The following is a 25,438-nucleotide window of genomic DNA, read 5'->3' as shown; positions in this document are numbered from 1 at the left end:
CTACTATTTCACTGTCAGATAGGATGCGTATGCTGAGTGTTTCTGAAGGAGAACAAAGCAGGTATCAAATGTATTGCTACCACCTTAATATAACTTATTATATGTAACTATCAAATCAAAGTGTTTCTTTTTACAACTATTTTATAAGGCATGGTATATAGTTAAGAGTAAAATCACTGCTTGGAAAGTTTCTTCATTTCTGACATCCTTCAATTCTGTTTCAAGATCAGAGAGAACTTCCCACTCTGCAGAAAGTATTATTTATTGATATGGGATAAATTTTTTCTAAGATGGAGCCATGGCTGCTTAATGTAAGCAGTACCAAGCACAGCAACCAAATGGCTTGAATAACAAAAAAAAATCAAAATGTGAATCACCACTGTCAGATGCAGGCTTTTAAGAACTTTAATTGATATAATTATCATTAGTATGCAATATGTCTTACAACAAATGTAGATACAATGACATCAAATAGCAAAGAAGTCGCACGTCTTTCCATCTTTAAATGGTGTGAGCTTACCCCAAGAAAGCAATCTGGCATTGGTCTCTTGGTTAGCACTATTACCAATATCAATTAGCACTTTCAAATCAAAGTTGAAATGGTACATTCATTTGCCAAAAGAGGTAAAAGGCAAAGAAGGTGAATCAACGTGCAAATTAGCATCTGGCCCAGTTGCAAAATTCATTTCCCAGATGCGAAGGATTGAACCATGCACCTCTGCAAGCAAGACAAAGGGCAAACAGATGATGGTAAACCCAAATCAACTCCACAAAGAACTCAGACTTTGGGATGGTAAAGGCCAGGTCCACGGCTGTTAGCACTCAGATATCCACACGTGTTACCCTAACTCAACAGTCTGTGAGACCTGCATCCTGGGCCATTCTTTCATTCCGGGATGGAAACCATCCTTTGTGGTCCCAGGAAGTCAGGCAGTGGCATTGGGGCACAGCTCAGATTTCCAACAGCTGTCTGTATGCAGCTACTATACAGGTGTCATTTTATACATTTAAGTAAAACAACGCACCAAACAAGAAACCAAGATCACTTATACATCTATGTAATACTTAAAATGTCTATAAATATTTTTCTCCAGAAACTAAAAACACTGTAGACATGACTTCATTAATCCTCACAACAGATTTGTGAGGTAGCATGGGGTGAGATCCATAGGACACCATCACGCCTGCCTAAGAAATGAAGACACAGACGTCCAGGGAGGGCCGGAGCCTTCATCGGGGCCACAAGAAAACAAGGTTGAAGCCCATTCTGTCAGCATTTGTAACCTATATTCTAGAAGGGGCTTCTTCTAGTGTGAGTGACATTCTCTCTAACACTTTCTGACTAGTCCAGTGCCTGGATGGTATGTGGTTGTTGTAGACCCACTGGAGTCATTTCCCTTGTGTAGACCTTGAACAGACTTGCTCCCTGAGATAAAGGACGTCACTTATTGGTATATGTTTTGTATGTGTGTGTGTATTGAATGCAGTTGTTAACATTTTTGGCCAACTCAAAAACAGAAAAATGCACTTGGCAAAATAAGGGTCATAGGTGTTTTCTACTAGCATAACAAGGAGTTCTCGAGTGTTTAGGGGAAGCTGTCACCTTGCAGAATGCATGTGCTGCAGGTCCAGAGCCCTCTCTTTATCACAAAGATCCAGAAGTTCATAAGAGCAACCAACCTATCAAAGGCTCTTGTACAACAGCAGTCTTGGTGAGGAAAGCTGCTTGCTGACCCAGTGATTTGTAACTGGTCAGGATTCCCTGGGAAGAGGCTGGTCCCTCTCACCCAGGGTTTTTGACCGAGGCAACATCCAAAAGACCACCTCTCCAAAGGGGCTTCATAGACATTTTGTCAACATATCTGCGTCCGAGTGAAAAGAAAACATATGGAATGTCCTTTGTTTTTGTTGAAGTGTCCTTTGCCAAACCGAAAGCCTATGGTGGGAAGGCTGTGGGTGGGAAAGAGGGACAGTTATTCAGGCCAACCATTGCTAAAAGGGGGCACATTTGGTCATTCCTGGCCACTTTCCTGAGAAAGTCCACTTTTTAAAAATTTTCATAATCAGAGATATGAGAATTCCTGGAAGCCTACTTCTCATTCCCTCCTTCTGTTATAAAATACTTCTGGGGGTTGCTCACTCTCCTTTGGTACCTAGGGAGTTTAGGATTAATTTCTTTCAGAGCTGGGGGTTGGCAGGCTGTGGAAAGTAGCACAGCTCTAATGTTTCTGACACCAGAGAGGTTTAGAACTGGTCGTTTTCATGCCAGTACTTCGTTGGGTCATAGCAAGTGACAGGATGAGTCCAAGGTCAAGTTTCTGGAAACTAAACAGAGTTGTGGCAGCAGGTCCATGTTTAGAAATAAAAAATGCAGTTTTACGTTCTGTATGATAGCGTCGGACAAGAGAACACATTTTGAAACAGAACTTAATGTATATTTTGTACTCCATGAAATCAAACATAAGATGCCAGTTGCTATTACCAGGTGTTTCAGGAGGACAGGGTTAGAGCCATGAAATAAAGCTATCTAGAAAACACAGAGAAATAAAAAGGCAATCATGCTCAAAAGCGACTCATCAAACTAAATACTTTAAATACAATGCCAACGAACTAAATACTTTTTCAGATAAAAATTTAACGAATCATTTCATTTAGGTAAAAGTAAAAACTATCACTAACCTGGAACGTCTTGTTTTGTCACAATGAGCATTGCAATAAATTAGGGTTTCTCACACTTGGCACTATTGACATTTGCAGCGGATAACTCTCAGTTGGGGTGGGCTATCTTCTGCATTGTGGGATGGTGACCACATCCATGGCCTCTTACCCACTGGTAGCACCCCTTAGGGGATGACACTCAAAAATTATACCAGGTATTTTCAAATGTTCCCAATGGGGCAGTGGGGTGAAATTACCTGCTGTTGAGAACACGGCTGGAAATGGATGACCGCAAAGACAATCAGTTCTTTCTCAAACTTTGTGATATAGGATTTTAAAACTGTGTACCCAGGGGTGTTCATTTATTAAACGGCAGAATTAGCAAGGTAAGCATTTGAGAAAAATAAATGGATTAATCATGGTGTCTATTTCCGATGGAAAAGGCTCACTGAGTAATTGCAGAAAAACAAGAGACTTTAAAAAATTGAAACAAAACAAAAAGTTTACAGCCATTATCCAACAGACAGTAAGGCAGTGAACCAGTTGCTTTGTGGGTAGAAAGCAAGGATTCTACAGGTTCCTCCATGCAGCGGATGCCTCTGACAGTCACTGGGGGCTGATCCTACCTTCCTTAGTGAGGTATTGAATGCGTCTTGCCCCCACTTCCCTCCTCCCCTCCTCCACGCACCTTCCCCCTCCTCAACTCTACACTCACTCCACACGCCTCTCCCTTTAAACTCTGCACAGCCTTCTCCTGCGGAACCACAACTCCACTGAAAGCTTGTGGGCTGGGGTCCCATCTGCGGCTGGCTAGATAACCGGGCATCCTTAGCAGACACAGATGGCCTGGAGGGGTGGCCGGGGGGCTGGCACGCTGAGATCCGACAGCAGTTTGCTGCTCTGGAGTAGTACTCGGCTGGCTGGTCCCCTCCAGGGCACCTTCTTGCTTCCTCTCTCCCTAATTAGGCAGCTAAGAAGCTGGCCTCCAGCTTGCAGAGCCAAGCAGGTATCCGATCAGACACAACCAGATAAACAAAGATTAAAAAGGAATCTGAGAAACCCCTGCTTCCTTACCTGTAGGGCAAACTCCTCCTAGCACTCATGGCCTTTCCCCTCATCAAGATTTAATGTAATTTCATAAAGAAAAGTTTAAGAAATACCACACACAGAAAGTTCCCCTAAAAGTAACCCCTGACGACACAACTTGATCCATCTCTCTTCCTGGTTCTTCTCTCGGTGGGACCCCCGCTAGGTACAGACGTCACCACCGTGGCGTCCAGCCTGGATGGCTCAGGGTTGGCCCATGTCCGCTGCATATCAGACTCCACTCACTTTTAAATAATTTTGTTTTTTTGGTTTTTGGTACCAGAAAGGAGAAGTTGTAGCCAGAGGAGAGGGAGGAAGAAAACAAAACAACCAGACCAACAAAACAGGATTGTCGCTCAAGGCGCCTCAGGTACGTGTTATTAATTCTACTGGATAAGCACTGATAAATAAAGACAGTTACTCCTCATCCCGGCCACGTTCTTTTGTTAGGAGTCATCATACAGAGGGTTGTTGTAGTTTCCCCAGGACCCGTAGTCGTGGTCGTCCAAGAGTCTTCCGTAGGAGGAATGCCTGGTGGGAAGGAGAAGAGGCTGTGGTTATTTGGAGAAGTTGCCCACGTTGCGGACAGCCCCGTGCCCTGGGGCCCGAAGGGGAAGGGAAGATGTGATTCTTCACAGGACAAACTCTTGGCAGCAGATCCATCCAGCAGGGAGGCCCCAGTCTGCAAACTCCCTGTAAGTTATGACTGATCCACTGGGAACCCTACTGGCACCTTCTGTTGAGATCTGCTGGGCTCTCGTCTCTCTCATTGACCTCTGGTGCTGGAGAAGGAAGAGGCTCCGTTTCCAAGGCTACTTAATAAGAAGTAAGGGGAAAGCAAATGTTGCTTTCCTGGCATTTGGGCTTAGGTTCTGGACTTCATTTTCCCTGAAATGATAATGACAGAACCAGACCCACTGATACTCTCACCACCCCCCTGAACTTCATATAATGTTTTATCATCATCTATAGTTTTTCTATGTTCCATGGTCACGTGAGCCTCAAAATAAAGCCATGGTCCAGTATTGCTTATCCTTACTTCTTCGATGAGGAAAATAGGGCTTAGAGATGTTAACGGACACACCTAAAGTCACCCAACTGAGCTATGAGTTGAGCCCCTACCTCTGGGATCTGAGCCCAGTGCTCTGAGCTCAGTTTCTTAGAGTTTGATTAGCACCTGAGTTCAATGGCAATATGCACTGATCAGGCTTTGCTGGGTCATCCCAGGAAACTGTTCCACAATTATTATTTCTAAAAGACCCTGAAATCAGATTGTTATCATTCTTCCATTTGAAACCATTGAGCAGCCCCTCATTCCACACAGAGTAAAAGCCAAAGTCACCATGATAGTTTGCAAAGCCCTACAGGGTCTGGCTCCAGTTATTACCTCTCCGAGCACGTCAGGTACTTGCCAGTGCCTCTTTCTCTTTCTGCTCATGCCTGACACATCCTGCTTCAGGGCCTTTGCACTTACTGTTCCCTCATCTTGGAACATTTTTCCTCCAGATTTCCACACAGTTCTTTTCATTTCCTTCAAGTCTGCACAAATGTTACCTTCTCAAGGCAGCCTTCCTTAGAAAATCTATTTAAGCTTGCAACTCCCATCCCACAGGACTCCCTGCTTAATTTTACTCATAGAACTCATCACCTTCTAACATACCCTATAATTTACTTATTTATACTGTTATTGCCTCTCTCCTGTAATTAAACTTCATGTATGGATTATTTGCCTGATTTATTTGTTCTTAACTCTCATTCCAGCACCTAGAAGAGTAAATCCTCAACAAATAGTAAGTCCTCAATAAATGTTTATGGAAGAAACAGTGATTGGAAAAAAAAAAATCCTGAAAATTGAATCTGTTCACAAGATGGGAGCTTCCTGGGAAGGATTATGGCATTTTAAGACTAAAACTAATGAAAGGACTCAGAGAATATTACAAAATGAGACTCTGGTGCCTCTGAGATTCAGGCTAGCTTGTGAATTTTTACACCTTGCCACTGGAAATCAGGAATGCTATATATATAGTACAGACAAACATACCCCCCTAATTTCTTTCTCACCTAAATATGAAAATTAAACAAAATGAAAATACAACACGAGAGGCACAAAAAGCATCTGTTATATACTTCTTTCTGTTGCTAAAATAATTGCTGTCACTCTTCTAAACTTACTTATATCTGTCAGGTATTTGAGAAGAGATGATCTTGAAAAGAACCAGATTGTTGATGTGTTGGCTTCAGTCTCTTAGCTTTCAAGATTCTGATTTCTGTCCTGAAGGCTGGCTCAGTGGACCCAGTCTATATACCTGAAAACTTCCACAGTGTACTTCGTTTTCCCTAAAGGTGCATGCTCACCCAGCCTATATACCTGAAAACGTCCACAGTGTACTTTGTTTTTCCCTAAAGGTGCGTGCTCATCTCTGGGGTGTGAGAAGGAAAGAGATCACAAATAACACACCACTGATCTATTGATTGGCAGGAATAGGGGAGGTTAGTGTTGAACACTCCATCCACACTTAACACCTTCAATTCCAATCAAAGCCTTTAACTGGATGGTTGAGAAATGGAAGCTATAGAATGAATAAGTAGAAACCTAGGGATTACAAGACTGGTGCATCCTGATTCTTTGTGCTTTCAAGGACAGTAGCCTGCCCACCTGACTCCTCTGTCAATGAGATGTCTCCGGCAAGAACACTGGAGTGGGTTGCCATTTCCTCCTCCAGGGGATCTTCCTGACCCAGGGATTCAGCCTGCATCTCCTACACTGGCAGGTGGATTCTTTACCACTGAGTCACCAGGGAGCCCTTATAAGATTGGCGCTGGGCCTAAATTTCAGCATGATTTACTGTGGCAAGCCTGGCCAACAAGTACCCAATAAACACATTCTCTTATTGATAGAATTCTCCTGCCTCACCTTTGCATGGTAATGTAACTTCTCACAGCATTTTTAGATCGATCATATAATTTTATTCTCATAAAATATCAGTTGGACCTATAGATGTACATCCTAGACTATATTTTTAACCCCATATTTCTTCATCTATAAAATGGAGAAACAAAAAAAAATGCATTAGAATTTTTGGGTGGATTAAATGAGGTAATGCATATAAAAGACCTGGCACATAGTAAAGGCACAATAAATGTTGGCCAATGTTGCTTTTCAATTTTTATTATAATGAAACATATAGGAACTCATGGTAGGTGTGCAAAGAATAAAAAAGTTTACTGAGTGAAAATTGAACCTCCTTCACTTTCACCAGGAACTCCTGAAACTATGCCCCAGGCATGGTTATAAAACCAGCTTCTTATATTATAATTAAATGAAATTATTACCATGCTGGAGTTGGGTTAGAGGATTAAAAAAATCTTCTGGGCATCAGGTCTTACTGCTTGTGGTTATTTCAGGCAAGACTATTTGATCAGAGCTATACCTGAATCTCTTGTGTTGTAAGAGATGTCTACTACTACTACTACTACTACTACACACACACACACACACACACACACACACACACTAGTAAAATAAAGGGAAAAGACGGAGCTTTCATTTTTCTTTGTCTTCTCGTTTGAATGAACTGTGACTTGAACAAATTACTGATAAATGAGGAAAGCAACGTGGGAGATAGAGATAAAATGGATTTGGGAATGTACTGAACCTATAGCAGTGTAGCTGCTCAGTTGTATCTGACTCTTGAGACCCTGTGGACTGTAGCCTGTCAGGTTCCTCTGTCCATAGGACTCTCCAGGCAAGAATGCTGGCGTGGGTATCTATGTCCTTCTCTAGGGGATCTTCCTGACCCATGGATCAAACCCAGGTCTCCTGCATTGCAGACAGATACTCTACCATCTGAGCCACCAGAGAAGCCCCACCAAACCCAAAGGGCATGTTTTATTATGAGCCTAAACAAGAGGAATTGGGTGAGCTGGAATTCAAGCCAGGTTTGGGTAAATTCTGTACTGCTGCAGCAAGAGGAAGGCACACACATCGTTGTGTGTGTGTGTTTGTGTGTGTGTACATGGCTGTGAGATAAGTAGAGAATCATTAATGATCACTTTCAACTAGCTCTCCAGGTGAGAGCCTCTTAAATCATGACATGTTTTAGATGGAAATGGGGGACTTTTCCAGACTGGCATTTGTGGAGTCTGAAGTGGTGAAAAAGCTCCCACTCTCAAGATTAGGAAGATGGGGCTTAGCTTCAGGGATCTGAAAGGCTGTTTTTATGATGTCATGGGAGGGCTGCTACTAAAACTAAGGTCAGTTGGCTCTGTACTGCAAGGTGGCTGATCTAATTTCAATCTGAAGAGCCCTCTGTATGAATGACATCATCGTCAGGTCAAGGCAGTTTTGTTTACTCCATTGCTTCATAAAGACCGGCAGGCGGCCAGCACAGCTAAGGCTTCCCTTTGCCGTGCATTGGCTGCCTTAGATGTAGACCTCCCGGGGGGCAGATTATGACCTACTTTGCTTCTAATTTTCTGAATGTCTGATATGTTGCTCTTAACACAATGATACTTTTATAAATACTTAATGATCACTGCTTAGATCCAGTGTAGCATATAAACAGGACACAGAGAAAATACAGTTTCCTTGGTCAATACCAGCAGGGATTAGTATGTGCCCAGTCACTTAGTCGCATCCAACTCTGCAACTGTAGCCTGCCAGGCTCTTCTGTCCATGGAATTTTCCTGGCAAGAATACTAGAGTGGGTTGCCATTTCCTCCTCCAGGGGATCTTCCTGACCCAGAGATTGAACCCTCATTTCCCGTGTCTCCTGCATTGAGGGTGATTCTTTACTACTGGGATTAGTATGGCCTGTGGCAATTCGCACATATACGGAATCTAGAAAAATGGTACTGATGAACCTATTTTAGCAGGGCAGGAATAGAGACTTTAGCAGGTGCAGACATAGAGACTTGTGGACACAGAGGTGGGGGGGAGGGCATGGGGAGGAGAGGGGTATCGAACTGAGACAGTAGAATTGACATATATCATATCCCATTTTGTCCCCTTGGGTTCTGTTTTTAGCTAACGAAACCATCTGATACAGTAGAACAACAGTGACAAGAAGGATAGTGTCATTGATTTACAGGGGCTGTGAGCTCATGCTGAATGCTTTAAGGCCATGTCATTGCATAGGAGAAATTCTAATTTTCTTTCCTCTTTACACACTATTGTGTGTAAAGCAGAAAGCTAGTGGGAAGCTCCTGTATAGCATAGGGAGCTCAGCTCGGTGCTCTGTGATGACTTAGAGGGATGGGATGGGGGGCAGGGTGAGAGGGAGGCTCAAGAGGAAGGGGGTGTATGTATGCATATAGCTGATTCCCTTTGTTGTGCAGCAGAAATCAATACAACATTGTAAAGCAATTATACGACAAAAAAAAAAAAAAAAAAGGAACACAGAGGGCCAAAGCTACAGTTTTGACCTTAAAGATTAGAAGAGGAAAGAAAATTAGAATTTCTCTTATGCAATGACATGGCTTTAAAGCATTCAGCATGAGCTCACAGCCCCTGTAAATCAATGACACTATGCTTCTTCTCACTGTTGTTCTACTGTCTCAGATGGTTTCGTTAGCTAAAAACAGAACCCAAGGGGACAAAATGGGATATGATTTATGTGAAGCTCTTGCCTCATCGCTTTCTTCTCAAGTGGGTTTGCTCTAACAAAGCAGCAGTCCCCACTCCCTCTCCCCTCACCCCAACTGGTCAGTGATGCCTTCTTGGTGACAACTGGTAAATGTAGTGGTGATGCTTGTGGTTTGAAGCCTTTCCCGCAACTGTGAAAACATACCTATTTTAAGATAGCTATAGCATCAATACTTAATGGAACTCAACAGTCTTTGAAAATGAATGAAGTGTTTACCTTTATTCTTTGTCGAGACAAACATATTTTAGAAAACACCTTCTCCTTTATAAGGGTCAGCTCCAGCTCTCCAACAAGCCTACAACTTTGCTTATTACTATTCCTCCTAAGGTCCTCTTGTCCCTAGTTAAGTGTATCTTGTCATTCAATCATTGGGGCTTATTACATGCTAAAAAGGAGAGTTATAAATATGAATAAGATATGGCTTAGTGCTGGGAAAACAAAACTGAACTTGCAGCTCATTAGTCATTAGCCATTAAGCCTTAGACTCGCATCATCCATTAGCAAAGCCAGTTTTGTGTAGCTGTCACTGTCTCCTTTGTTTATGTCTGTGGCTTTTTTTTTTTTTTTTTTCTCCTGATTCTCATTTCCCTGCCTGGCTTCTTTCACTTATTCATTGAAAAGTTACCATTGATCAGGCCTTATTCTGGGGCCTTATTCCGGGCTATTCTAGTGAACTAAGAGACAGAAATTCCTGTCCTAAGGGAGCTTACATTCCAGTGGGAGCATCCCTTAGAAGAAATGAAGTAACTCTCATCGTTAACAAAAGAGTCCAAAATGCAGTACTTGAGTGCAATCTCAAAAATTATAGAATGATCTTGGTTCCTTTCCAAGGCAAACCATTCAACATCACAATAATCCAAGTCTTTGTCCCAGCCACTGATTCTGAAGAAGCTGAAGTTGACTAGTTCTATGAAGACCTACAAAACCTTCTAGAACTAACACCAAAAATGATGTCCTTTTCATCATAAGGGATTGGAATGCAAAAGTAGGAAGTCAAGAGACAGCTGGAAAAACAGGAAAGTTTGGCCTTGCAGTACAAAATGAAGCAGGGCAAAGGCTAACAGAGATTCATCAAGATAACATGCTGGGCATAGAAAACACTCTCTTCCAAAAACATAAGTGATGACTCTACACACAGACATCGCCAAATGGTCAATACAGAAATCAAATTAATTATATTTGTAGCTGAAGATAGAGAAATTCTATACAGTCAGCAAAAATAGGACTGGGAGCTGAGTGCCACATTGTTTTGCTACACAAAACTGGCTCAGATCATGAACTCCTTGTTGTGAAAGTCAGACTTAAATTGAAGAAAGGAGGAAAAACCACTAGGCCATTCAAGTATGACTTAAATCAAATCCTTATGATTATACAATGGAGGTGATGAACAGATTTAAGGGATTACATCTGATAGACTGAGAGCCTGAAGAACCATGGACAGATGGTCATAACATTGCACAGGAGGCAGTGACCAGGAGCATCCCAAAGAAAAAGGAATGCAAGAAAGCAAAGTCGTTGTCTGAGGAGGCTTGCAAATAGCTGAGGAAAGAAGAGAAGTAAAGAGCAAGGAAGAAAGGGAAGAATATACAAAACTGAATTGCAGAGTTCAGTTCCAGAATATAGCAAGGAGAGATAAGAAAGTCTTCTGAAATGAACAATACAAAGAAATAGAGGAAAACAACAGAATGGGAAAGACTAGAGATCTTTTCGAGAAAATTGGAGAGATCAAGGGAATGTTTCATGCAAAGATCCTTTATTGGATAGAAATAGTATGGACCTAACAGAAGCAGAAGAAATTAAGAACAGGTGGCAAGTATACACAGAATAACTGCACAAAAAAGATCTTAATGACCTGCAAAATCATGATAATGTGATCACTCACCTAAAGCCAGACATTCTGGACCTTAGGAAGTGGGCCTTAGGAAGCACTACTAGGAACAAAGCTAGTGGAGGTGATGGAATTCCAACTGAGCTATTTAAAATCCTAAAAGATGATGCAGTTAAACTGCTCCACTCAATATGTTAGCACATTTGGAAAACTCAGTAGTTGCCACAGGACTGGAAAAGGTCAGTTTTCATTCTAATCCCATAGAAGGGCAATGCCAAAGAATGTTCAAACTACTGTGCAGTTGTGCTCATTCCACATGCTAGCCAGGTTTTGCTAAAAATCCTTCTAGGTAGGCTTCAGTAGTGTGTGAACTGAGAAATTCCAGATATACAAGCTGGGTTTAGAAAAGGCAGAGTAACCAGAGATCAAATTGCCAACATTCACCAGGTCATTGAGAAAGCAAGGGAATTCCAGAAAAACATCCACTTCTTTATTGACTATGCTAAAGCTTTTGACTGTGTGGATTGAAGCAAACTGTAGAAAATTCTTAAAGAGATGGAAATACCAGATCACCTTACTGTCTCCTGGAAACCTGTATGTTGGTCAAGAAGCAACAGTTAGAACTGGACATAGAACAACTGACTGATTCAAAATTGGGGAAGGAGTATGACAAGGCTGTAGATTGTCACCCTTTTTATTTAGCTTCTATGTAGAATACATAATGCAAAATGCCAGGCTGGATGACTCACAAGCTAGAATAAAGACTGCTGGGATAAATATCAACAACCTCAGATAAGCAGATGATACCACTCTAATGGTAGAAAGTAAAGAGGAACTAAACAGCCTCTTGATGAAAGTGAAAGAGGAGAGTGAAAAAGTTGGCTTGAAACTCAACATTATAAAAACTACAATCATGGCATCCTGTCCCATCACTTCATGGCAAATAGATGGAGAAAAAATGGAAACAGTGGCAGATTTTACTTTATTGGGCTCCAAAATCACTGTGGAGGAGTCTGCAGCCATGAAATTAAATGATATTTGCTCCTTGGAAGGAAAGCTATGACAAACCTAGACAGCATTTTAAAACACAGAGACATTACTTTGCCAACAAAGGTCCATATACTCAGTTCAATCACTCCGTCATGTCCGACTCATTGTGACCCCATGGACTGCAGCACACCAGGTGTCTCTGTCCATTACCAACTCCTGGAGTTTACTCAAACTCATGTCCACTGAGTCGGTGATGCCATCCAACCATCTCATCCTGTTATCCCCTTCTCCTCCTGCCTTCAATCTTTCTCAGCATCAGGGCCTTTTCAAATGAGTCAGCTCTTCACATTAGGTGGCCAAAGTATTGGAGTTTCAGCTTCAATATCATTCTTTCCAATGAACATTCAGGACTGATTTCCTTTAGGATGGACTGGTTGGATCTCCTTGCAGGCCAAGGGACTCTCAAGAGTCTTCTCCAATAACACAGTTCAAAAGCATCAATTCTTTGGCACTCAGCTTTCTTTATAGTCCAACTCTCACATCCATACATGACTACTGGAAAGACCATAGCCTTGACTAGATGGACCTTTGTTGGCAAAGTAATGTCTCTGCTTTTAAATATGCTATCTAGGTTTGCCATAGCTTTCCTTCCAAGGAACAAGCATCTTTTAATTTCATGGCTTCAGTCACCATCTGCAGTGAGTTTGGAGTCCCCCCAAAATAGTCTGTCACTGTTTGCATTGTTTCCCCATCTATCTGCCATGAAGTGATGGGACCGGATGTCATGATCTTAATTTTCTGAATGTTGAGTTTCAAGCCAACTTTTTCACTCTCTTCTTTCATTTTCATCAAGAGGTTCTTTAGTTCTTCACTTTCTCCCAGCATTTCTCATGATGTACTCTGCATAGAAGTTAAATAAGCAGGGTGGCAATATACAGCCTTAATGTACTCCTTTCCTGATTTGGAACCAGTCTGTTGTTCCATGTCCAGTTCTAACTGTTGCTTCCTGACCTGCATACAAATTTCTCAGGAGGGATGTCAGGTGGTCCGGTATTCTCATCTCTTTCAATATTTTCAGTATTTGTTGTGATCCACACAGTCAAACACTTTGACATAGTCAATAAAGCAAAAGTAGATGTTTTTCTGGAATTCTCTTGCTTTTTTGATGATCCAACGGATGTTGGCAATTTGATCTCTGGTTTCTCTACTTTTCTTAACCCAGCTTGAACATCTGGAAGTTCATGGTTCACGTACTGTTGAAGACTAGCTTGGAGAATTTTGAGCATTACTTTGCTAGTGTGTGAGATGAGTGCAATTATGCAATAGTTTGAGCATTCTTTGGCATTGCCTTTCTTTGGGATTAGAATGAAAACTGACCTTTTCCAGTCCTGTGGCCACTGCTGAGTTTTCCAAATTTGCTGGTATATTGAGTGCTGCACTTTCACAGCATCATCATTTGAAATAGCTCAACTGGAATTCTATCACCTCCACTAGCTTTTTGTTCATAGTGATGTTTCCTAGGGCCCGTTTGACTTTGCCTTCCAGGATGTCTGGCTCTAGGTGAGTGATCACACCATCATGATTATCTGAGCCATGAAGATCTTTTTTGTATAGTTCTTCTGTGTATTCTTGCCACGTCTTCTGAATATCTTCTGCTTCTGTTAGGTCAATACCATTTCTGTCCTTTATTGTGCCCATCTTAGCATGAAATGCTCCCTTGGTGTCTCTAATTTTCTTAAAGAGATCTCTAGTCTTCCCCATTCTATTGTTTTCCTCTGTTTGTTTGCATTGGTCACTGAGGAAGGCTTTCTTATCTCTCATTGCTATTCTTTGGAACTCTGCATTCAAATGTGTATATCTTTCCTTTTCTCCTTTGTCTTTCACTTCTCTTCTTTTCACAACTATTTGTAAGGCCTCCTCAGACAACCATATATACACTACCATGTGCTAAATGATAGCTAGTGGGGAGCTACTGTAAAGAACAGGGATCTCTGCTCCATGGTCTGTGATGACCCAGAGGGGTGGGGGTGGGTGTCCAAGAGAGAGGGGAGATATGTATACATATAGCTGGTTCACTTAGTTGTATAGCAGAAACTAACACAGCATTGTAAGGCAATTATGCTCGAATTAAAAACAAAAGTGAACCAAACGCCTCTAGTCATGGATCAGCATGTTCAAAAACACAAAGGCATGAAACAATAGAAGATTATACCCGGGAAACTTTAGAGCCCAGTGTTTTTAGAGTGTTGGGAGGTGAAAGTAGAATATGGTTACTTAAAGTCTCATCCTTGGACCAGCAGCTTTGGCATCGTCCGTGAACTGTTGAGAGCTGCCAGTGTACGGGCCCCACTCTGACACACAGAGTCAGAACCTAAGGGGCTGAGACCCAGGAAACTGTTTTCAATAAGCTTGCCCATTGGCTCTCATGCAAGTTGAAATTTGAGAATCAAGTCAACTAGACCTACAGAACGCCAAAAGCTGGTCTGAAAAGACCAGTGTGTGGCAAACAAACCCCAGAAGATCTTAGACATCATGACTGGCTCCTTGTGGGCCTGCTTTTTAAACCTAATAACAGCCAGGAGGAATCCAGTTGTAGAAAATGTCATCACCAGAAGACTTAAAGTAAAACAGGTTACTTCTAACCAGATGTCTTAGAAGCCAGGTCCTGTTGCGTCTACAAATCAAGATCACAGTTATTTTTGTGACAGGAACAGCCCATGTTGTCTGTCTGGGTTACCAGCACACCTAATTACAGCAGCATCCGCAGTACTATAACAGATACAGTCTCCTGCCTGGGAGATTATCCCGTGGCTAAACAGTTTTGAGCCAATTTAAACAAAAACAAAACCGACTTACCTCATTCTTCAATCATCACTAATTAAAGACACCCTTCTGCTAGAGGCAGGCAGGGCTTTTGCTTTCTTTTAAGGTTGCAAACAAGCCCTGGAATAAAGACTTTGCAGAGATAGTTTCTACTAATGAATGCAGCACAAGGGTGTCACTTCACAGGCGTTTAGACAAAGCACAACTGAAATTGCCAGGATGGAACATGGACGTCTGCACATCAACATGTAATTAGAAAACTGAGCTGCTGTGTCATCTTCCTCCTCCTCTCCTCTCTGCTCTGCTTTGAATCCCTAATGCCTAGAGAATGGGGCTGTTGGTGGCTACCATTTCACTTAGCGACTAAGCAGGAAGCACGTGATGATAATTACAACGATGACAGTATCGACCCTACCATGGCCCTCACTTCAACCCTGGGACCTGAATGTTTATCTGTATCATAATTTAATCCTCATAACAAGCCTGAGTTAGGTATTCATGTTCTAGTCCCATTTCATAAGGGAAGAAACTGAGCACAGAGTGATTAGTAAATTTGCCTTAGAGTCCGTGTTCTTAACCACCATGTAATACAGTCTTTCCAGGTTGCCTACATTCATTCCTTCATTTCCTCTGCAAGACAACCTTGAAAGATAGGTGTTATCAGCTCTATTTTTTCAGGTGAAGAAATGAAGGGTCAGGGAGATTATAATTTGCCCAAGGCCACCTAAATAGTAAGTAGAAGGGTCAGGATTGAACCTGATTGCAAAGCTCATGTTCCTCCCTCCATGCCATACTCCTGCCAGCTACAATGCATGGGCGGATACTAGTAAAGACTGTTGGAAGGTTCTGGGCTGTTCATTTTTATTAGCTGCATCTAAACCTGGGTTAGGTTACAGAGAGATGAGGTCCTCCAGACAGGAGATAAGGTGACAAAATTAGGGGTCATGGATCCCTAAAGAGCGGAGTGTGAAAACGGATGGCTGATCAGTTTACCCAACATCTTCAGAAGGAGTTAGAATTTGGCAAAGAGGTGAAACTCTCAAGCCACCGTTTCGCAGAGCTCTCCAGGAGGAGGAAGCCCTTTTTCTGGTGATGAGGCTGCCCTTTCAAACAGACTCTTCTTCCGCATTGGCCTGGACATTGGCTGGGCCAGGCTATAGCCCAGGCCAGATGCTAATGGCTCCCTCAAGGGCTGTGATTTCAGTCACTTGCTGCTCTGGCCAAGTGAGCTGAAAAACCACAGACAACATACCTCTTGTCATTTTACTGTTCTCAGAAATCTGGGACAATAGGAATGGAAGAAATTTCCAGCCAAGGCCAAAATAATCTTAGCTACGCATACACATAAACACACACATGTATGTATGCACATTTGACAACTGAGCCAAATGTATTTTGATCAATGATTAGCGTGTGCTAAGTTGCTTCAGTTGTGTCCAACCCTTTGTGACCCTATGGACAGTGGCCCACAGGGCTCCTCTATCTGTGGGATTCTCCAGACAAGAATACTGGAGTGGGTTGCCATTTCCTGCTCCAGGGGTTCTTCCTGGCCTAGTGATCGAACCTGTGTCTCCCGCATTGACAGGCAGGTTCTTTACCACTAGTGCCACCTAAGCCTCTTAATGATTAGTGGGGCTTTCCAAGAATCTGGCAGAGTAACACTTGAAGGGGTTTTAGCACAACCTTAAGATTTATGAGTGCTATTAACCTCCTTATGTTATCCTTTTTCCAAAATAATTAACATAGCAGCACAAAGGGGTTTTCCTTAGGGGGTTTCCAAACAGGGGTCTGATCACTTTATCCATCCTTAAGTTTGTAGTGCCAAAAATAATGAACAGTCTTATACTCATACCACTGGGGGCCTTTCTACAGTAAGAGGAAGATCTACATTATGGGGAAGAGAAACAACGACTAGTTCATTTCAGTCATTCACTGAATTTATTATGTGGAGAAAGCCTGGAGAAAAGTTATACAATTTTAATCAGCACTCATTAGAACCAATTTTAATGGCCCGCTAACTAACTTTTCCAAGCCCACTAAGTTCTGAGACGGCAGAACTGTGTCTTATCACTGATATGACCCCAGGGTTTAAAAGAGTGTCTGGCACATGGCTAATGCTCAGTAACTATCTATGGAGCAGCCATCTTACTGGGGTTCCTTCCAGCTGACCACTTTGATGATGATGACAATGATGGCGGTGGTGGTATGAGAACTATGCACTTGGGAGGCAGTGTCCAACTTCCTCCAAATGATGCCATCAAAGAGTTAAAGCTACTGTCCTCATCTTCAAGGGGCTTCCCTGGTGGCTCAGTTGGTAAAGAATCTGCCTGCAGTGCAGGAGACCCAGGTATGATCCCTGGGTTGGGAAGATCCCCTGGGGAAGGGAACGGCTACCCACTCCAGTATTCTTGCCTAGAGAATCCCACAAACAGAGGAGCCTGGCAGGCTACAGTCCATGGGGTTGCAAGAGTCAGATATGACTTAGTGACTAAACCAGCACATCCTCTTAAAGGGGAGGGACGTCAAGGTTAGTGAATCTCTGTTACATGCCACGGTGATGGTATTAATAGAACCTGCTAGAAAATGTGAGGGCTGGGACAGAAACTGACAGCCTCCTGATCCCCAGTGGATCTCAATTCTTAGTCACTGTTTTAGTCTGCCTGTCTGTGGTCACGGGGAGGCTTCAGGTGGTGAACTTGAATTCTTGCCTGGGGTCAAGAGCAACAGTCCTGAAGTTATTTCAACATTATTCTTGTGTGGAGAGAGGGAAGTGTTTCTATTTTATACCACAGTCCGTGTGGGTGTTCCTTTTGGTGACACAGCCCTTTGGAACTCACCATTGGTGATTCCAAAATGACTCCAAAATTTCTCTGTAAGTTCCTTTTTTTGAATCCCACCCGGAATCTCCCAAACGCAAAGAGAAGCTCTGTTACAAAGTAGGAATGAGGTACCCAGAAAGGTTCATAAAAGCCAACGTAACTCGTAATTAAAATGCAGTGTTTCTACAGTGATAAACTAGTAATTCGGAGAAGGCAATGGCACCCCACTCCAGTACTCTTGCCTGGAAAATCCCATGGACGGAGGAGCCTGGTAGGCTGCAGTCCATGGGGTCGCTAAGAGTCGGGCACGACTGAGCGACTTCACTTTCACTTTTCACTTTCATGGATTGGAGAAGGACATGGCAACCCACTCCAGTATTCTTGCCAGGAGAATCCTAGAGACAGAGGAGCCTCGTGGGCTGCCGTCTAAGGGGTCTCATAGAATCGGACACGACTGAAGCGACTTAGCAGCAGCAGCAGCAGCAGCAGCAGCAAACTAGTAATTAAGCCAGATGGAAAAGGGTAGCATTGAGTAAGATATCATTCATAAAACTGTTTGATGCTCAAGGAAATACAGTCTTAATGAAGAGAAAGGTAATTTTTTAAAAAATCTGAAGACCCCTGAAACCCTTCATAAGACCTTTAGACACAGATAATGCTGACATTTTAATTCCAGTTTCTCTTTGAAACATTTCTTTCCTGTTCTTTGTACCTGAGATAAGGTGATATTACAAGGCACTCTGATACTTGCCACCATCATTAGATTGATTTGGTTCATGTGCAGAACAAAAGATAGAGGGAGATAACAGGGGAGTGTTGGGGAGGGCTTCCCTGTGGGCCCTGGGCTGGGCTGGGGTGACTGGAAGAGATGAGAGGTAGCAGAGGGGAGGTGTGGTTAGAGATGAGACACTAAATATATGAGCTCCGTGTGGAGAGCCAGACATGCTCCTTGAGAAAGAAGCACAGCAGTGATGAAAAACAACAACAACAACAACAACAAACCAGAGCACGCCTGTGTGCACTACCCTGCCTGTGCACTTGTGTGTTCTTACATTGGGTTGTTCATTTATTCAGTGTATGAAGCATCTTCTTTGGGCCAGCAAAATGCTCACAGATAAAGTCAGGATCCTCATGCAGCTTACAGTTTTGTGGGGAAAAGAGACAATAGACACGTGAACAAATATATATAAAAAAAATGAAATCACAGATAGTGATTATCGCCCGGATGAAATTAATTGAGACGCTAGGAGAAGAAATAATAAGGGCACCAAACCAAGAGGAGGAACCTCTCCTAGAGGATGTCGCTTGAAAGCCATATATGTGGAAGAACTAGAAGAAAAGCATTTCAGGGAGAGGGTCCAACAAGACAAACGCTCCTGATGAACCTATTTGCCGGGCAGGAATAGACGGAGATGAGAAGAGTGGACATGTGGGCACAGGCAGGGAAGGAGAGGATGGGACGAACTGAGAAAGTAGCACTGACGTGTATATACACTAGCGTGTGTAAAAAGAGATAACCGCTGGGAAGCTGCTATATAACACAAGGAGCTCAGCCCAGAGCTCTGTGATGCCCTAGAGGGGTGGGATGGCAGTGGGGTGGGAGAGGCTCCAGAGGGAGGGACTATATGTATACATAGGCTGAGCACCTAAGAATTGATGCTTTCGGAGTGGAGCTGGAGGAGACTCTCCAGAGTCCCTTGGACTGAAAGGAGATCAAACCAGTCAATCCTAAAGGAAATTAACCCTGAATATTCACTGGAAGGACTGATGGCTGAAGCCTAAGCTCCAATACTTTGGCCACCTGATGCGAAGCGCCGACTCACTGGAAAAGACCCTGATGCTGGGAAAGATTGAAGGCTGGAGGAGAAGGGGATGACAGAGGATGAGATGGTTGGATGGCATCACTGACTCAATGGACATGAGTTTGAGTAAGCTCCAGGAGTTGGTGATGAACAGGGCTGCCTGGCGTGCTGCAGGCCATGGGGTCGCAAAGAGTTGGATATGACTTAGAGACTGAAGAATAATAGCTAATTCATGTTGCCACAGAGCAGAAGCTGACTCAAAAGTGTAAAGCGATTATACTCCAATAAAACAGCCAGTCAATCTCTCTCTCTCTCTCTCTCTCTCTCTCTCTCTCTCTCTCTCTCTCTCTCACACACACACACACACACACTCACACACACACACACAAGAACCAAGGACCTGGAGAGACAAGGAACCTAGCATGTCCTAAATATTGGATAGAAGGCCAGTGTGACTGCAGCTCACCAGTTAGCAGGGAGAGAAATGTGTGATGAGCAAGAAGGCATGGGCAGGGTGGGTCCAGGACAAGCTGAAGAGCCAACTGAATTCTAAGGGTGGGGGGAGGCCGCTGGGGGTGTCTGAGGGAGGGAGTGGCAGGTCGGAGGAGATTCTGACCTGATTCTGACCTGATTCTAACCAGGCCCCGGCTGTTGGGAGGATAATGTGTTGGGGGTCAGGGACCAGCTGTGCTTATCACAGTGGCATGCATCCTCCTGTCCCGGTTATAGGCACTGCACAGTCTGGGGAACCAGAGCGCTGCTTGCCTTTTGGCATTTAACAGCTGGCAGGACACTCAGTGTGAAGAATGTGGTCTTCGAGAGTTTGGGATTTTACAGACAACCAAAGGGGCTTCCGAGGTGGTGCTAGTGGTAAAGAACTTGCCTGCCAATGTAGGAGGCATAAGAGATGTGGGTTTAATCCCTGGGTCGGGAAGATCCCCTCGAAGAGAAAATGGCAATTCTCTCCAGTATTCTTGCCTGTAGAAGATGAGAGGATGAGATTGTTGGATGGCATCACTGACTCAATGGACATGAGTTTGAGTAAACTCCGGGAGTTGGTGATGGACAGGGCTGCCTGGCAGGCTACAGTCCATGGGGTCGCAAAGAGTCGGACACGACTGAAGTGCCTTAACACTTCTACAGACAACAAAAGTGGGAGATCCACGGAGTACTACAACTTTCTCTTCGGTTTTTGTCGTTGTTTAGTTGCTAAGTCTGTCCTACTCTTTGTGACCCTATGGACTGTAGCCCACCAGGCTCCTCAGTCCATGGGATTTCCTAGGCAAGAATACTGGAGTGTGTTTCCATTTCCTTCTCCAGGGGATCTTCTCGGACTGGGGATCAAAGCCATGTCTCCTGCTTTGGCAGGCAGATTCTTTACCACTGAGTGACTCTTTTCATAAGAGACAGGCTATTTTAAAACCCAAAATATAAGAATAAAATCTAAGGGGGAAAAAAAACTAATTTTGTAGGAAACACTATACCATCCTTGTATTTTCAACATTTTGATTTAGAAGCAGTGAGAACCTCCTTTCAGGCTGGGTACACACCTTCACAGCAGTGTTCAGAGCATCAATTTTTAGGAACCATCAAGCCCCCCCCCCCCACCTTCTCCCCCATTTCACAGGTAAGACAAGGTGGGTTCAGGAGGCATGTGACTTTCTCAGGATGATGATGTGATTTAAGGGCAGAGGACCAAGGCCCCAGTCTCCTGACTCTGGGTTCATTCTCCTTCCATGACATCATCATGCTGTATATTCTTGCTGGTTTCTTCTGCTTTGCCAGCTTTCAGATACCGTCCCACCTATTCCTGTCCAGGGTGCAAGCCGCTGGCCATTTTCACTTCCCTGCCAAGATTTCTGAGAGCTAAGACACTTACCAAGAAACAAGTACTCAGCAAAACAGCGCTCAGCCTGGAGCCTGACAAAATGGAATTCCATTCTTTATGAAGAAGAAGAAGAAGGTGTGTCTTACCTGATCTTCAGATACGCGGCAACTCCAAACACCAGTAACACCACAGAAATGACCGTCACCGTGATGGCGGCGATGCTGCCTGGGAAAGAGCAAAGCACAGCAAGAAGGTGAAGGAAGGGTGTGCATTTCAGATCGTTCTGCAACAGACCCCAGGGGATTCATTCTGTTATCAAAACACTTCTCAGGTTAGGCTAAGTTGTGTAAATGGCCACTATTTATTAAGACCTTCTGGGTGACCTGGAGTTCAGAAAACAGGCCACAGTAATATTTGATTATCTTTTTAAGAATACCACCAATCTGTTGCCACTGCTGCTGCTATTTGTGGGCAAAGTGGATTTAAAACCTCCTGAAGTCCCATTTTCTCCTTTAGTACATTTTAGCTTGTCTTTCTAGCACTCGTAAGATATTGGAAGAGCTAGGATGCTTAATCAAAGATCATGACAAGATGATGTAATTGATGTTTTAATAAACCAGAGCCGCACAGCTACGTCAGTGTCCAGTTCAAAAGGGTCATCTTGGTAGGAAATGTGCTAATTTTAATGATGCCATCAAATCAAAGCATTAAAAAAAAAAAAACAAACTCCACAGCTTTCATTCTTGGTAAATCTGATTTTGTAGAGGTTAAAGTCAAGTTTGATATATAAAATAAGGTCAAGTCTGTTAGGTAACAAATATTTTTTGTTTGTAGAAATAACCAGGTACAATTATAAAGTAACATGAATGTTTTATTTTGTAGTTTAGAATCTGGCTCCAAAGGCAACTATTAGGGCAATTAAAACAAAACAAAACAAAACAAAACCCTTTGAGCATGTAACCTTATGAGAATAACCACATTGCTTCCACAGATGACTACTTTGGAGCACAGCATGCTTTTTGTGTAAGCTGGTGACTAATAATGCATATATTTCAGATTTATTTCACCCCAGAAATGCAAGAATCAATTGGGCTCTTGTCTCTTAGTTAAAGTGACTTTTTGTTAAAAGTGACTAAAATTGTTATTAGGGGCCCCATTTACTATTTCAGGCCACTGAGAAATTATTTTCTACTTGAACAAATGAATGGGACTCTTACACACATTGGGAAGAGCTTCAGACCTAGAAGATGTAGATTCAAGTGTGGTTCTGTCATTATTAGCTGTCTGAATGCGGGCTATTAACCCTGCTCACTCATACACTGCTCACCTGCTATATACAACTTCATACACAGAAAGAAGAGCTGTTCTACTCGTCTGCATAATTTTAAGAAAATTAAATGAGATGCCCTATGTACCAAGCTGGTGCTAGTGGTAAAGAGCCCACCTGCCAATGCAAGAGATTCAAGAGACGTGGGTTCGATCCTTGGGTCAGGAAGATCCCCTGGAGGAGGGCATGGCAACCCATTCCAGTATTCTTGCCTGGGGAATTCCATGGACAGAGAAGCCTGGTGGGCTACAGTCCATGGGGTAGCAAAGAGCTGGACACAACTGCATGTATCTATATGCACCAAGCTAAAGCCCTATCCAGACATGACTTCCTGGACCAGTGCCCATTTTTTATGGATCCATCAAGGTGATGGATCTGCCCCACATTTTTGGAGATATACTATTTGTAGATTATTTTGCCGCTTCTCCTTCTATTTTTCCCTCTATGAATGGCTTTTGTGTATTGTGCTTCTCATTAGTCATTCCACCAAAGGAATTAGAACAGAGCTAAGAAGCAAATCAGTCTACCCGTGAACTCTTTAGTAACTCCCCCAAGGTTTGGATGAAAGAAGGCTGCAGCAGACATCCATGCCCCCACTGGTTATAACTTCTAAAAGGCCAAGGAGGAATTGTTAACATCGAGACCAAGACCAGACCTTGACTTGTCTACACAGACTGACATTGTGCACCATTTCAGAGCTCCCACACCCTGAACACTCACACACCCATCTCTTTGCTACTAGAGTCATTTAGAGCCAGACTGGCATAATTATCAATATATTTCTCACTCCCCATTTACTACTATCAAAATATGATTATGGCACCAAACATTCAAATATGCAGACTGGATCAAGCAGAGAAAATTCAAGATCAGATCCCTTTATGGAAAACCTCTACTCCTATTTTGAAAGGTGGCACTTAGGTTCCCGGTCTTCAAACTGTGCTGAAATTAGAACAATTCAAAAGTTCACTGAAGCCTCTTAACAGCTGTTTTAAGAGCTTGAGAAATGAGGATTATTACTGCACAATAAAATAATGGGCGTATTTCAGAATTTAAAAAGATACACTGATTGCAATTAGGAGCAGTTTTGAAAACTGACCTTTGAATTTCATCTCCTCCTTTCAAAAAATGGGAGAAGAGAAAGAATATAGTTGATTTCTCTGTCAGACCCTTCTTTCTTGCCCCAGGATACGTTTAATATAGGAAACCATAGGTTTGACCTTTCCCAAAGTTTCTTTCCTAACTCTAGGCTGTTGGATCTTCTCCAGCTCTGTGATTTACTAGATTTTTTTTTTATATATATACCACCTCTTATTGAAGATAAAACAGGCAGTTCCCACTGTACAGCAAAATGAATCAGCCACACATAAATGTATATGCCCTCCCTTTTGGACTTCCCGTTCCGGTCACCACAGTACATTAAGCAGAGCTCCCTGTGTTATACAGTGCGTTCTCATTAGCTGTCTATTGTATACATAGTATCAATAGCGCATATACATCAGTCCCAGTCTCCCAATTCATGCCACCCCTTGCCCCTTTCTTCCTTGGTATCCATATATTTGTTCTCTACATTGTAAAGCAACCACACTCCAATAAAAAGTAATTTAAAACAACTTAATGGAGATTTCACAAAGCTTTGGTTTATGTGAATTATATTTATTGTATTTGTCATAATAGAAGTTCAAACTGAATTTTTCATTTAAAATACTAAACCTTAAAAAAAAAAACAAAACCAGCAGTTCCCCAACTCATGTCGCTATTGTTTTTTTTTTAATACAGCGAGTGGTACAATGACTCACTTCTCTGACTGGTGGCTATCTGGCCCTTTAGACAAGTCTTCGAATAAGGCTCTTCAGGGCCACCCTTCTTGGTCATAAAGGACAGCTCATGTGACCAAAGCTGGAATCAACAGGTGATGTCCTCTTATGAGCCCTTGAGGGCAGCTGAACAAAAGGGCATTTCTGAGGGTTCTTCCTGCCCCAAAGGAGAAGGAAACATGTGAGGTAAAATAGACTACACTTAAATATTTGGGCCACTTTATTGACTATTCTGCCACCCAGCTCGTCTCAGAGGGCGTCACTGTGGGGGCAAGGGTCTTCTGGAACTGGAAGGCTTTCATCAGGCCCCTGTCCTGGGACGTCTCATGTCCTGAGCTTGCTCTCACCTCCACGGCAGCTGCCGCCACCAGAAGCTGCTGAGAAGCCCCTCCTGGGAAGTTCCACACCTCAGGACATTGCGGTCTGAGCATCTGAGGGGGTTGCTGAGCCAAAATGAGCCCAACCATATATAGTAACTGAAAAGGCTGGATTTCCTCCTTGCGAAAACAAATGCCATTTCCCCCTGAGTTCTGGTTAAAGTAAGCTGGAATTTCCCTTCACTTGCTGCTGTTTCTTCTTTTGAGGTGGAGGGGCAGGGCGAGAAAAAAACGAGGAGGGTGTGATGGAGCAGAAGCAGCTCTGGAGGCATCTCTGAAGGCTGAGGCTTTTCAGAGGGGTTTCGTATTTCCCCCACTTTGGTAACAACACAGGATAAAAAACCAGAACAGGCTAAAGAATAATCTATTCTATACTTGCAGTGGTTACTTCGGTCTGGGCCGAGAACCTTACAGCTCACATCTCATTTAATTCTCTTT

General features: G+C 43.0%; 1 protein-coding gene across 1 annotated transcript in view; it reads right to left on the bottom strand.

Annotated features, from left to right (window-relative positions):
• Positions 1 to 387: 387 nt before the first annotated feature.
• Positions 388 to 25,438, bottom strand: part of PARM1 (prostate androgen-regulated mucin-like protein 1) — a 130,232-nt gene continuing 105,181 nt past the window's right edge. Inside the window, exons 3-4 of the mRNA XM_012180168.5 lie at positions 21,626 to 21,704; positions 388 to 4,275 (exon numbers count right to left, since the gene is read on the bottom strand). Coding sequence (XP_012035558.2) covers positions 4,191 to 4,275; positions 21,626 to 21,704 — 164 coding nt within the window. The 3' untranslated portion in view covers positions 388 to 4,190. The remainder of the gene's footprint in view (positions 4,276 to 21,625; positions 21,705 to 25,438) is intronic.

Source organism: Ovis aries, chromosome 6 (genome assembly GCF_016772045.2).
Source record: "Ovis aries strain OAR_USU_Benz2616 breed Rambouillet chromosome 6, ARS-UI_Ramb_v3.0, whole genome shotgun sequence".
NCBI classification, from domain to species: Eukaryota; Metazoa; Chordata; class Mammalia; order Artiodactyla; family Bovidae; genus Ovis; species Ovis aries.
Note: the sequence above shows the minus strand (reverse complement) of the source record. Positions and strands in the feature narration are given on the sequence as shown.